This window comes from Salvelinus fontinalis, chromosome 6, assembly GCF_029448725.1.
Source record: "Salvelinus fontinalis isolate EN_2023a chromosome 6, ASM2944872v1, whole genome shotgun sequence".
Classification (NCBI taxonomy): Eukaryota; Metazoa; Chordata; class Actinopteri; order Salmoniformes; family Salmonidae; genus Salvelinus; species Salvelinus fontinalis.
Genome location: NC_074670.1, coordinates 24,808,319 through 24,822,351, shown reverse-complemented (window position 1 = coordinate 24,822,351; position 14,033 = coordinate 24,808,319). Strand labels below are relative to the sequence as shown.

The following is a 14,033-nucleotide window of genomic DNA, read 5'->3' as shown; positions in this document are numbered from 1 at the left end:
AATTTCAAACACAGATTCAACCACAAAGACCAGGGAGGGTTCCCAAAGCTTCGCAAAGAAGGGCACCTATGGGTCAAAAAGAAAAAGCAGACATTGAATATCCCTTTAAGCATTAAGTTATTAATTACATTTTGAATGGTGTATCAATACACCCAGTTACTATAAAAGATACAGGAGTCATTCCTAACTTGCTGGAGAGGAAGGAAACCGCTCAGGGATTTCACAATGAGGAAAATGGTGACTTCAAAACAGTTACAGAGTTTACTTGCTGTGATAGGAGAAAACTGAGGATGGATCAACAATATTGTATTAACTCCACATTGATAACCTAATTGACAGAGCGAAAGCAGATAGCCTGTACAATACAAATATTCCAAAACATGCATCCTGTTTGCAACAAGGCACTAAAGTAATACTGCAAAAACAAATTGCAAAGCATTTATCTTTTTGCCCTGAATACATGTTATGTTTGGGGCAAATCGAAACTCTCAATATGTTAAAGCATATTGGTGGCTGTGTCATGTTATGGGTATCTTGTAATCGTTAAGGACTGGGGATGTTTTCAGGATAAAAAAGAAACATAATAGAGCTAAGCACAGGTACAATCCTAGAGGAAAACCTGGTTCAGTCTGCTTTCCACCAGACAGACACTGGAAGATTAATTCACCTTTCAGCAGGCCAGGCACGACTCCAACGCCATCATTAAGTTTGCCGATGACACAACAACAACAACAATGACACAGCCTATAGGGAGGAGGTCAGAGACCTGGCTCTTCCTCTCTAGGTTTCTTCCTAGGTTCTGTCCTTTCTAGGAAGTTTTTCCTAGCCACCGTGCTTCCATACCTGAATTGCTTGCTGTTTGGGGTTTTAGGCTGGGTTTCTGTACAGCACTTTGAGATATCAGCTGATGTAAGAAGGGCTTTATAAATAAATTTGATTTTAATTCGGTACCAGGATAACAACCTCAATGTGATTAAGACAAAGGAGATGATTGTGGACTACAGGAAGAGGAGGACCGAGCATGCCGCCATTCTCATCGACAGGGCTGTAGTGGAGCAAGTTGAGAGCTTCAAGTTCCTTGGTTTCCACATCACCAACAAACTATCATGGTCCAAACACACCAAGACAGCTGTGAAGAGGGCACAACAAAGCCTATTCCCCCTCAGGAGACTGAAAAGATTTGGCATGGGTCCTCAGCTCCTAAAAAAGTTCTACAGCTGCACCATCGAGAGCATTCTGACTGGTTGCATCACTGCCTGGTATGGTATGGCAACTGCTCGGCCTCCATCAGCAAGGCACTACAGAGGGTAGTGCGTACGGCCCAGTACATCACTGGGACCAAGCTTCTTGCCATCCAGGACCTCTATACGAGGTGGTGTCAGAGGAAGGCCCAAAAAACTGTCGAAGACTCCAACCACCCTAGTCATAGACTGTTCTCTCTGCTATCGCATGGAAAGCGGTACCGGAGTGTCAAGTCTAGGCCCATAAGACTCCTGAACAGCTAATCAAATGGCTTCCCAGACTATTTGCATTGCTCCCCCTCTTTTACGCTGCTGCTACTCTCTGTTTATTATCTGTGCATAGTCACTTTAACTCCATCTATATGTACATATTACCTCAATTACCTCGACTAACCTGTGACCCCGCAGATTGACTGGAGTTACAGTTTTGACTTAAATCTGCTTGAAAAACAATGGCAAGACCTGAAAATGGTTGTCTAGCAATGATCAACAACCAATTCGACAGAGCTCGAAGAATGTTGAAAAGAATAATGAGAAAATTTTGCACAATCTAGGTGTGGAAAGCTCTTGGAGACTTACCCAGAAAGAATCACAGCTGTAATTGCTGCCAAAGGTCATTCGAATATGTATTGTCTCAGGGGGTTGAATGCTTAACTTATCAAGATATTTTTGTGTTTTATTTTTAGATTATTTTTTGCAAATGTTAGAATTTTTCTTCCATGTTGACATTAGATTATTTTCGGTAGATCATTGACGAAAAAAATGATGTAATTAAATCCATTTGAATCCCTCTTTGTAACACATCAAAATGTGGAAAAAGGCAATTTGTGTCAATTCTTTCTGAAGGCGCTGTATAAACACAGACCTAATAGCTAATCAGTAAATTTGGATATTGTAGTTGCATTGCTATTTAACATTATTCACTTTATGCAAAGTATTCATAAATAAACATATTTGCAGGATCCAAAGGGTTGGTTCTTGACTTCATTTTTTGATCTCATGAACATAGGCAATAGCTTTTCTATAGGTTATATAAACTTGAATTTGCCTGTGCTCGTAGAAAAAAAACGGTGCTACCTAGAACAATAAACCAAGGGTCGTTCAGCTTGTCCATGTAGAAGAACCCTTTATGGTTCCAACCTTTCACCAAACAAAGTTTAGCAGCCTTTATTCCTTGCCCCTGTAGAAGAGCCCTTTAGAACTGCTTTTCTATATGAAATACAGCTTAATTTTTGGGCTAATATGAATAGGCCTATTATGCCCATGTACATTTGAAACACCAGGAGGAAATGTTTCTCAAATGTCAATCAAGTTCAATAACTCTTCATATAAGGATCAAACAATATCCCCCATCCCAGAAACCCCCTTCAAATTTCCTTAATTTGGTGGCTAGAGTCAAATACTTTCTACAGAACAAACTTCACGTCAGGATAGGCAACCGAAATGAATAATGAATATATGTATGTTCTGGTATGTTATATTAAACATATAGGAGGGAGTAAAATGTTGGCAAGCAATAAACATTTCAGAACACTATAGCTGAATTATTATCCATACACTTTCAAAAATACTAGTCGAATAAGACATGGGAGAGATGACGAATTTTGGCAAAGAGATTTATTTTTAGACTAATACAAAATCAGTAGCGGATTAACGCTTCGAACACACCGGCTGCGTCATTGCATCACTGCTGCATAACATTTTGCGCAACTAGGCAACTATACTGATGCAGGTACCTTTTGCAAATGGTCGCATGCGGTTGGACACATGGAGGAGAGAATCATTTTCGCAGTATCCTCAAAACCGTGTCTTTTTGACACAACTGCTGACAGCTACAGGGACATAAACACAAAAAATGCTGCTTGGAGACAAGTGTCCACGATAGTAGGATTGCCAGGTCAGTTTAGTAGTGAGCTTGTGCTAGATGTGGCTAGCTAGCTAACCTAGCTTGCTAACCTAGCCAATGAGGTGTGTGTGAAAGAAATAGTCAAATAAATTATGCTAGTTACTACCCCTGATAACTTTACCAAATGTTCATGTTTGAAAGAGTGTGAATGCTAGATAAATAGTCATGGAAATAGTAGATACTACTGTACCCCTGTTAATTGGGTCAAATAACCGTGTGTGTCTATGTGTACAGTAGGTGACATGTCCATGATAGCTATCTGATAACTATGGTAATGGTTTGGCTTATCATGTTCATGTCTATGTAGAAGAAGACTGTAGGAGGAAGTGGAGAGGACTCAGGGACAGGTATCAGAGAGAGAGAAGGGCAGAGAAAGAGAAGAAGAGGTCTGGGTCAGCAGCTTCAGGCCAGCAGCCTTGGCGCTTCTGCCACATTCTGTCTTTTCTGGATCCATTTATTGTGCCTAGGGCAACGAGTGGCAATTTTAAAGCCAGACCCCTTACGTCATCCACAAGTGTTGTCGCCACTGGTGCATCAAGACCCTCAACGTCACCTACAAGTGCGACCATCACCTCCACCGGTGTAGTGAGACCCTCTACAACATCATCCACGAGTATGACCACCACCGGTGCAGCCATGGAAGATGATGAAATGGAGGAAGCACCTCTGGATCTAGGACCGCCTGAGATTATTATGAACCTCACGGAAGTGACCACTGAGGACCTTGTTGAACAGGATGTGGCCGTGGAGACAAACGGAGAGAGAAACGAAGAGGAACAACGTCACACCAGGCGTCATCGGAGGTACCAGCCCCCAGATCCACTCAATTCATTTCAGCAGAGGCTCCTCCAAGCCGTGGAGAGGGATGCAGCCCAACCTGATGCTCACAGGAAGGAGGATGAAGAGACCCTCTTTGCCATGAGCCTGGTGCCAACCCTGAAGAGGCTGCCTCAGCAAAGAAAAGCAGCAGTCAAGGTTCAAATGTATCAGCTGCTTTTCCAAGCCGAGTTCAATGGTACGTTTTTTTTTCTCCACATCACAGGTAGTGTCATAAGTGTGCGACAGTGAAGTAAAGTAGGTCATTTTTAGAGTATACTCATGTAGGTTAATTGGTATTTCAGATCAAAGTATTAATATGAGGCAAATGTATAGCTGTTGTTTCTGGGTTAGAAACTATCCCCAAACAGGTTGCTGTCTAAATGTTTCCCTGTCATAATTATCTTTTGATCTGAAATACAAATTCCATGAGTAAACAGCAAGTATTAAAAACTTTACCACACTGTTCCTATATTTATGCCACTAACTACACAAGCAGTATTTAGTTAACATAAATCTCACCTTTTATGGTGTCATATTATGTTAAGCTTGTATGTGTTGTTTTTCTCTTCCCTTTCAGAAATGGAGTCAATTTAGCCGGCCAGCTCACAGGAAGGACAGGAAGAGGAGAGGAGTTGTCTGGTTGTTGTTTTGACCTCCCTCATTGTACCTTTCTTTTCACACACGTCAGTTCTGTTTAAATTCAGTCAATTCATAAAGTCATTTGTTTATAAATTCTTAGGATAGCATTCATTATTAGTGTTACATAGATTTCTGAATTGAAACTCATACGGAGTTTTCACAGATGCTCTTGGTGTCTTACGAGACTAAAGGTCAATATATTTATTTCCTTTAAAGCCACTTGAAAACCAGGGTGTTGAAACTTTTTGTGAAGTTATGTTCCATCGACTGGTCCATGAGGTCCAGGGGCCATTTGTTTAGCCGTGTTATGGCTACATATTATTTCCTTTTTTGCAGAAACACACACACACACACACCTCTTCATACGTCAGATCTCCAGTGCCCTGCCCTCTCTCTCTTTATGGCCATGTCTGAAGTTCCCCTACTACGTCTAGGCTTTATGAGTAGTCCCTTTAATGGTCTGCATTTGTGCCAAAAATACATGCTCTTGTTGTTCCCTTACAGATTACAGGCTACACATTCATTTTATTTATTTTTTACACGCACATACACACCTCTTTCAATAGTTTAATTTTTTAAAACATTTTTACAACACACATACCTGTCATGTTCTTTCCTGTACTTGAATACTTATTAAATTATAATGTTTTCATAGTCAGTTGTTTCATATCTAATTTAGACTTAATCTGCTTATTTCTTCCCTACACCTGCAGATCTAAGACAAGATGAAAGTAAAAACACATTCTCTTCCTATTTAGCTTTTTTTTCACCTGTATTTTGTCAGGCCAGTGAACATGGTGGTAAACTGTACTATTTGTATGGACCCTAGGTTACCCTTTCCCTTTGTTATCATACTAACTGTATGTCGTATAACCTTAATTAGTGCTCCCGCTCACCTGATGTACCATGCCAGGTGTGTATAATACTGACGTTAATGGGAGAGGGAAGGGGTTATTAAGGTGTGGTCTTTACTCCCAAATGTCACTTAAATATAGCTTCCAAATGAAGAGAGACAATGAGACATAAAATAATCTGGGGGAAAAATGCAATTTTATGGACAACGGTGGATGGTTCTTAAAATAACCTTTATGTTAGGGGGCTTTTAAAAGAGCAGTTTCACTCCACGGCATACTGCCATGGGACTTCACCTGCTGGCGATGAGAAGTAGGTGGTCAGCTTCTCCCTCACCTGGAGTGCCTGTCTGGGGGCGTTGTTGGCACCTGCCCTGGTGACATCAGGAAGGTGACCATTTGGCGTGCCCATCTCCATCCGGAGCGGCTCCTGGAATGACCTCCGCAGGTAGTTGTGGAGAACACATGTGGCCTTCACGCAGGCATCGACATTTGAGGGGCTGAGACCAAGCACTCTCCGATACATTCTCCATCGGGCTGCCAGAATCCCAAAGGCGCATTCAACAACTAACCTTGCCCTGGACAGTCGTTTGTTAAAGATCCTTACAGGCTTTGGCAATGGCAGCTGGCGTCCAGCGTAGGGCCTCATGAGGTTGGGTCTTAAAGGGAAGGCCTCATCGCCGACGAAGATGTGGGGAACAGGTCCCAGGTCTTCAGCCCCAGGGAGTGATGCAGGTGGTGGAATATCCAGGGTGCCATCCTGAAGTGCCTGGCCAAAGGCAGAGTCCCGGAGGGTCCCGCCATCACTTCCCTTGCCGTAAGCACCAACATCGACAACACGGAAACAGTAGATGGCATCTACTACAGCCAAGAGTACAACTGAATATGTACCCTTGTAGTTGTAGAATTGCGAGCATGAGCAGGGTGGAGCCTGGATTACTACATGTTTCCCGTCAATGGAGCCAAGACAGTTGGGGAAATTCCACCTCTCCAGGAACTCGGCAGCGATGGCCCTCCAGTCTTCCTCCTTGGGGACAGGCATGTATTCACCAACCAGACAGTCCCAAATGGCTTGTGCCACAGAGGGGACAATGCCTGCCACCGTGGACCGTCCAACTCGGAAGCTGAATCCTATGGTCCTGTAGGAGTCCCCTGTCGCCAAGAATCTAAAATATAATGATAAATATTGTGTGTAACTTGAATTCCACCCACATATTATATCTACTCATATAGCTACCTCATTACTGTTTATTATGCTATACTAATTATAATGTAATACTCATCAACCACCATTAACAATGCCTTCATCAGGGCAGAAGGCACCTTTCTTTTCATTTGGTAACATTGCATAATTAAAAAAGGATTATAAACCAACTTTGGGAAAAGTTATAGTCCCAATGAACATTCTGTAAAAGTACATCTGATGTCAAATAGGGACTATTAACTAGAGCTCTTTAGCTAGCTAGGTTGCACATAAAAACACTGTATCAAATATCAATCAATTATGGTACCAAAGGCTTTAAAAATTTACTAGAATGTAGCTTACCGGAGACAAATCGCCAGGCGTTCAACTGGGCTGATGGACTCCCGGTAGTTGGTATCCATCCGGGCGATCCTGGCTCCAACCATCTGGAGTAGGTGATCGAACTGGCTTCGGTCCAGACGAAAGTAACTTCGGAATTCCTCTCCAAACAGTCGAAGCTCTTGAATTAGACGGTGGAACTCCCCTGCCTGCTTTCGGGACTTTAACCATCTCTGAACCCACACAGACCTGCGCTTTCGGCGGGGCTGGTCCCGGCCCAACAGCGCGATCAAGACCACCTTCCTCAACGTTGGTCTCATTGTTGAAAGAGCCTACTCTGCCTATCTTGACTATTTATTATTGCATTTCGCTCCAAAACTGCATTTTGGAGGGAAATTATATTATAGGCTCTCACAATTAATTTGAGGATGTCATCGAATAAATAATATACTTGGCAAATAAATAAATAAAAAATGTAAAGAAATGATGCAATCAAACTGTTTTTATGTAATCCCAAATTTGTACTGAATGTGTGCAAAAATAAAAATCTACTTTTGCTACTTTCTGTCAAGTCCACTCATACAATTTGATGCATACGTTCGATTTATCGAACGTATGCACCACACAGAACGCACTGCAACTGCCTCTGCAACGCAATGCTGCAAGGCAAATGCAGCGTTCCATTGGAAATGAATGTACTTCTGGTGTATCGAAACGCAAAAACGCAGTCGGTGTGTTCGAAGCGTTAGGTACGGGCGACGGGGTAGCCACTCAGAGGCACGGGGCGCCCCCTGGACTTTGTAGATATGTTGCACGCAGAAGCCCGAGACTTTTTCTCCGATAATACTGTCACAGAGGAAAGGTGAAAACTAACCCCATACAAAGTTACCATAGTCTTTGATAATGCCATCTAGAGTAGCCTATTCTAGCCTACTAAATTTTATCGAAGTTTAGACATTTTCACAGCCGATGTCTCGGTCTCCATCGAATAGCCTAAACAGGTTTATTTTTTTGGGCTTCGCATGATAAACCGAGGTCATAAAATAATACGTCTAGGGTGTCTTTCATTTAAAAAATTGTCTATGAACTTGGGTGCCAGTCAGAATTGCAATGAATAATCTTATGCTAAATTAGGGTGTATCAATAATGGTATAGCCTGGGGCTCCCAGAAAGCCTGAAAAAACCCACCAGCCTGCTAGATTAATCAATTACGGAATCCAATATTGGGGAGATATCATTCCATGCCGAAACCATTTGGTAGCTAATCGAAATCTTGAATAAATGATGAATAGTTTGACAACGCATTGCCTAAACGGAACATAAAAAATAAAACATTTTAGCCCGTGCAGAATAGCCTGTATTTCGTGGGGTATGCCTATATTAATTTTAGCCTGCCTTAAACTCGTAATTTTAATACGACTGACATTTTGCCCGGTGAATCATCGACATAATTTATGATTCTATCAAATTTTATGAGATTAATGATTAATTCAGCTTAATCGTTATCCTATTAGTGTGTGTAATTGGTTAAATATAAGCTATTATAGTAGGACTTTTGTATTTATATTATCCTGTGCTATTTCTCTTGACCTGTTCTTTAAAAATAAAACAAATCAGATAAGGCGCGTAAATCCAATAACGCGTGACATAGCCTTTTACAATCCCAATAGTTAGTAGCCTATATAAAAAAGCCTTGTTCTCAGACATCACAAGGTCCATAACGCAACTCATACCCTATAAAAACGTAGCGTTTTATTTTGCTTGCCGTTATTTGGCAGTAGATTATTAACGTGGTAGCATTTAACGGCTAAGGAATTTAACTAGGCCTACATCATATTCTCCAGGCCCCTATTTACGTTTTCCCAATGTCAAGATAATGATTCAGAATTACTGTTTTTATTTACTCCACAGGTGGATCCATTGCAGCATGCTCAGGAGAGTGGGTAAGTCTACAACTAACTAATCTTGTGTGTGTGTGTGTGTGTGTGTGTGTGTGTGTGCACGTTTGCTTAGATCATGGATTGGCATTGACCATGGCAGGTTAACCCGGAAGATACATTTATTAAATGTCTTTGTATAGGTGTGCTGGCTTCTTAGCAGATATGAAGCACAGCATCTGGACTGATCATTACCCTGAGAAAACATCACTTAACAAGTTGAGAGCGACAGCTTTGTAAGGCCTATCCCTGGCAAAACAGAGAATAAAAGAACTCAGCTACAGGACACCAGGAGTGCCTGTTACTTGTGCTAATCTACTCGTGCAAGTGTCTGAAAGTCCAGAGGATCATCAAGTTATCTGGTCATAATAATAAGAATGGTCAAGTGGATGATTTCTCCACTCATGGGACTGACCAGAGAGCCACCCACCCAGTTGGTGTCTCTACAGTGGTGAAGAATGAGTCTCAGGGGATCACCAGTCCGAAATGGGGGTGCCCCCCTTGATACCTCTGATGGCACCTCACATTAGCAAACCCATGTCCGCCTTTGAACCAGAAACCAACCCTGGAAAAGATGCTGAGGTAGTCCATCCCGACCATCATACAATGAGGCTCTGGATCTAGCTCTGGTACCAAAGAAAACCCCAGCAATAATGGATGGTGCAACAGGGTACAAGAGAGATGCAAAATGGACCATTGTTACCTACAGAAGAGATGAAGAGTCTCCAAATCTTAAATCTAACATGGCTCAAGGTCAGGAGGAACCCAAAGGCCTCACACTTCCTGTCACCCAGGGACTTCCTGTTACCCAGGGTGTGAGTGAACAAGCTCCTCGTCAACGAAATAAAACAACATTTTACAGAAGAGGGGCTGGGATGGAGCATGTGAAATATACTGGTATTTATTTTTATTTTAACTTGCATTGTTATGCGTTTGCTGTAGCAGTGTGCAGTGGTGTAAAGTACTTATGTAAAAATATGTTAAAGTACTACTAAAAGTAATTTTTTATGGTTTCTGTTCTTTACTATTTATATTTCTGACAACTTTTACTTTACTACATTTCTAAAGAAAATAATCTACATTTTACTACATACATTTTCCCGGACACCCAAAAGTACTCGTCACATTTTGAATTCTTAGCAGGACAGCAGACCTGCTGCTTTCAACTCTTAATGATCGGCTATGAAAAGCCAACAGACTTTTATTCCTGATTATTATCTGACCATGCTTGTCATTTATGAACATTTTGAAAATCTTGGCTCTCTCTAATTTTCTCCTTCTCTCTTTCTTTCTCTCGGAGGACCTGAGCCCTAGGACCATACGTCAGAACTACCGGGCATGATGACTCCTTGCTGTCCCCAGTCCGCCTGGCCTTGCTGCTATTCCAGTTTCAACTGTTCTGCCTGCGGTTACGGAACCCCTACCTGTCCCAGACCTGCTGTTTTCAACTCTTAATGATCGGCTATGAAAAGCCAACTGAAAATTATTCATGATTATTATTTGACCATGCTTGTCACTTATGAACATTTTGAACATCTTGGCATATTTCTGTTATAATCTCCACCCGGCACAGCCAGAAGAGGACTGGCCACCCCTCATAGCCTGTTTCCTCTCTATATTTCTTCCTAGGTTTTGGCCTTTCTAGGGAGTTTTTCCTAGCCACCGTGCTTCTACACCTGCATTGCTTGCTGTTTGGGGTTTTAGGCTGGGTTTCTGTACAGCACTTCGAGATATTAGCTGATGTACGAAGGGCTATATAAAATAAACTTGATTGATTGATTGACAGGAAAATAGTGCAATTCACGCACTTATCAACCAAACATCTCTGGTCATCCCTATTGCCTCTGATCTGACAGACTCACTAAACACAAATGCTTCAAATGTAAATTACGTCTGAGTGTTGGAGTGTGTCCCTGGCTATCTGTAAATAAATGAAAAGCAAGAAAATTGTGCTGTCTGGTTTGCTAAATATAAGGAATTTGAAATAATTTGTACTTTTACTTTGGATACTTAAGTATATTTTAGCAATTACATTTACTTTTGATACTTAAGTATGTTTAAAACCAAATACTTTTACTCAAGTAGTATTTTACTGGTTGACTTTCACTTGAGTCATTTTCTATTACGGTATCTTTACTTTTACTCAAGTATGACAATTGGGTACTTTTTCCACCATTGGCGGTGCGTGGGTAAAATCACTGGGGAAGCCAAGCCATGTATTGTGATAATTGTGTTGTTTGCTCTATAACCTGTTAGTTCATATGCCTTGCGACAGTGATATATAGGCCTAAGGCCGAGACAATAAGAAGACAGTGGCAGAATAAATTCAACCACACCTTTGTTTCGTCACAAAACCAGAGAGCAACCTCTGTCCGGTGAAGTCCACATAGCAAGCATATTGCATGTAACAAACAGTTACATGACCTACAGCATGGTCAAGCAAGTTAACGTTTCCGAAATTTTCTGACCACTAAACCACTAAACCACTTTCTGACCGCTGCCTCCACTCTTCCAGCACTATTTCAACTTCAACCTCATCAAATCACCTATGCTTAGTCTAATACAGTGACAACTAAAAGATAGCAAAAACAATTTAGTCCAATCAATGTAAACTAAATATCATGTGGCTGTCCATGGTTCTGATTTCTGTGTGTGTGTCCGAAGGTGCGCGTTCGTGCAAGTAGAAAAATACATGTTGACTCACCCTACTTGTAGAGAAACACCAATGCCATCCTCCTCTCTTTCATGTTGAAACAGTATCACTCTGTCATACAGTGCACTGTGTTTGCAGTACTTCTGGAATCAATAACTTTGAACAAAATAGGTGCTTTTGGTGCTTGTTAAAACGAAAAATAACCACAATTTCCTGTGTTTCCAGTGTTTCTCCAGTTCTTAATCATCAGTGCACTAATTCAAGACTCTGCTGGTGAGCTCTGCCTTTTTGTCTATGTTTGCTCTTTAAACGTTTTGAGAATCTTTTTGCAATGAAAAGCTCGATATGCGTGTTTAAATTGATAGAGCAGTCAGTCATGTCAAGAGCTCTACTTGACTGACACACATGCAGGAAGTGGAACACTCTTAGGAACACTCCTGTAAGTGAGGCTGTGTGATCAGTTTAAACCAGTAGAGGGATTTTCTCTCTCCCTATGTCTCTTTCCTTCTCTCTCTCTCCCACTCTGTGTGAGATGTGTATTGCTTTAAACAACTAATCAACCACAGATGTTTTAGTTGTGTGGCATTTAACTATTATTTTTGGATCCACCAATAAAAATGTCATGGAGATTAAAAAGCGTTAAATCCATCTAAACTCAGCAAAAAAATAAATGTCCTCTCACTGTCAACTGCGTATATCTTCAGCAAACGTAACATGTGTAAATATTTGTATGAACATAACAAGATTCAACAACAGACATAAACTGAACAAGTTCCACAGACATGTGACTAATAGAAATGGAATGTGTCCCTGAACAAAGGGGGGGTCAAAATCAAAAGTAACAGGCAGTATCTGGTGTGGCCACCAGCTGCATTAAGTTCTGCAGTGCATCTCCTCCTCATGGACTGCACCAGATTTGCCAGTTCTTGCTGTGAGATGTTACCCCACTCTTCCACCAAGGCACCTGCAAGTTCCCTGACATTTCTAGCCCTCACCCTCCGATCCAACAGGTCCCAGACGTGCTCAATGGGATTGAGATCCGAGCTCTTCGCTGGCCATGGCAGAACACTGACATTCCTGTCTTGCAGGAAATAAAGCGGAGAATGAGCAGTATGGCTGGTGGCATTGTCATGCTGGAGGGTCATGTCAGGATGAGTCTTGAGGAAGGGTACCACACGAGGGAGGAGGATGTCTTCCCTGTAACGCACAGCATTGAGATCGCCTGCAATGACAACAAGCTCAGTCCGATGATGCTGTGACACACCGCCCTAGACCATGACGGACCCTCCACCTCCAAATCGTTCCCACTCCAGTGTACAGGCCTCGGTGTAACGCTCATTCCTTCGACGATGAACGCGAATCCGACCATCACCCCTGGTGAGACAAAACCGCGACTCGTCAGTTAAGAGCACATTTTGCCAGTCCTGTCTGGTCAAGCGACGGTGGGTTTGTGCTCATAGGCGACGTTGTTGCCGGTGATGTCTGGTGAGGACCTGCCTTACAACAGGCCTACAAGCCCTCAGTCCACCTCTCTCAGCTTATTGCGAACAGTCTGAGCACTGATGGAGGGATTGTGCGTCTTGGTGTAACTCGGGCAGTTGTTGTTGCCATCCTGTACCTGTCCCGCAGGTGTGATGTTCGGATGTACCGATCCTCTGCAGGTTTTGTTACACGTGGTCTGCCACTGTGAGGACGATCAGCTGTCCGTCCTGTCTCCCTGTAATGCTGTCTTAGGCGTCTCACAGTACAGACATTGCAATTTATTGCCCTGGCCACATCTGCAGTCCTCATGCCTCCTTGCAGCATGCCTAAGGCACGTTCACGCAGATGAGCAGGGACCCTGGACATCTTTCTTTTTGTGTTTTTCAGAGTCAGGAGAAAGGCCTCTTTTGCTCAGACAGCAGGGAAGAAGCTGGGCCACTCAACTGGGAGGTTGATGGCGTCCGATTGAAAAACATCTCTATGGTTGGTAAGTATAACATATGGATAAAATAGGACTTAATAGTGAATTAAAGCAATCCCTCGTGTCCCTCGTGCAACAGGTAAACATCTGTTAAAACACTGATGTAAGCATCTGTAGGAAGTGGATTTAGGAATCCCAATCAAAACAATGTGAAACGTGTAGGATACCATCGCTAAGGATATTCAGAGTGAAAACTATGTAAAGCAAACTTTCTTCAAGGAAAATGCAATACTTGGAAGTCCACATATCAAACTCAAATATAAACCAACTCAAATAGAAATAAACTGGGTGGTTCGAGCCCTGAATGCTGATTGGCTGACAGCCATGGTATATCAGACCACATACCATGGGTACGACAAAATATGTATTTTGACAGCTCTACAGTTTATAATAGCAATAAGTTGGTATATGGCTAATATACCACAGCTAAGGGCTGTGTCCAGGCACTCCGCGTTGCATCGTGAATAAGAACAGCCCTTAGACGCGGTATATTGGCCACCCT

The 14,033-nt window shown here is 42.2% G+C and overlaps 2 protein-coding genes across 2 annotated transcripts; one reads left to right on the top strand and one right to left on the bottom strand.

Annotated features, from left to right (window-relative positions):
• Positions 1–2,899: 2,899 nt before the first annotated feature.
• On the top strand, positions 2,900–5,263 carry LOC129857424 (transcription factor Adf-1-like). The gene is made up of 3 exons (XM_055925656.1): positions 2,900–3,138; positions 3,455–4,162; positions 4,544–5,263. Exons 1-3 carry the CDS (start codon positions 3,009–3,011, stop codon positions 4,558–4,560), a joined length of 855 nt encoding a protein of 284 aa, XP_055781631.1. The 5' UTR covers positions 2,900–3,008; the 3' UTR covers positions 4,561–5,263.
• On the bottom strand, positions 5,159–7,712 carry LOC129857423 (uncharacterized). Its single transcript, XM_055925655.1, has 2 exons — positions 7,003–7,712; positions 5,159–6,622 (listed from the first exon to the last, which is right to left on the bottom strand). The coding sequence occupies exons 1-2, from the start codon at positions 7,296–7,298 to the stop codon at positions 5,722–5,724; spliced, it is 1,197 nt and encodes a 398-aa protein (XP_055781630.1). The 5' UTR covers positions 7,299–7,712; the 3' UTR covers positions 5,159–5,721.
• Positions 7,713–14,033: the final 6,321 nt, after the last annotated feature.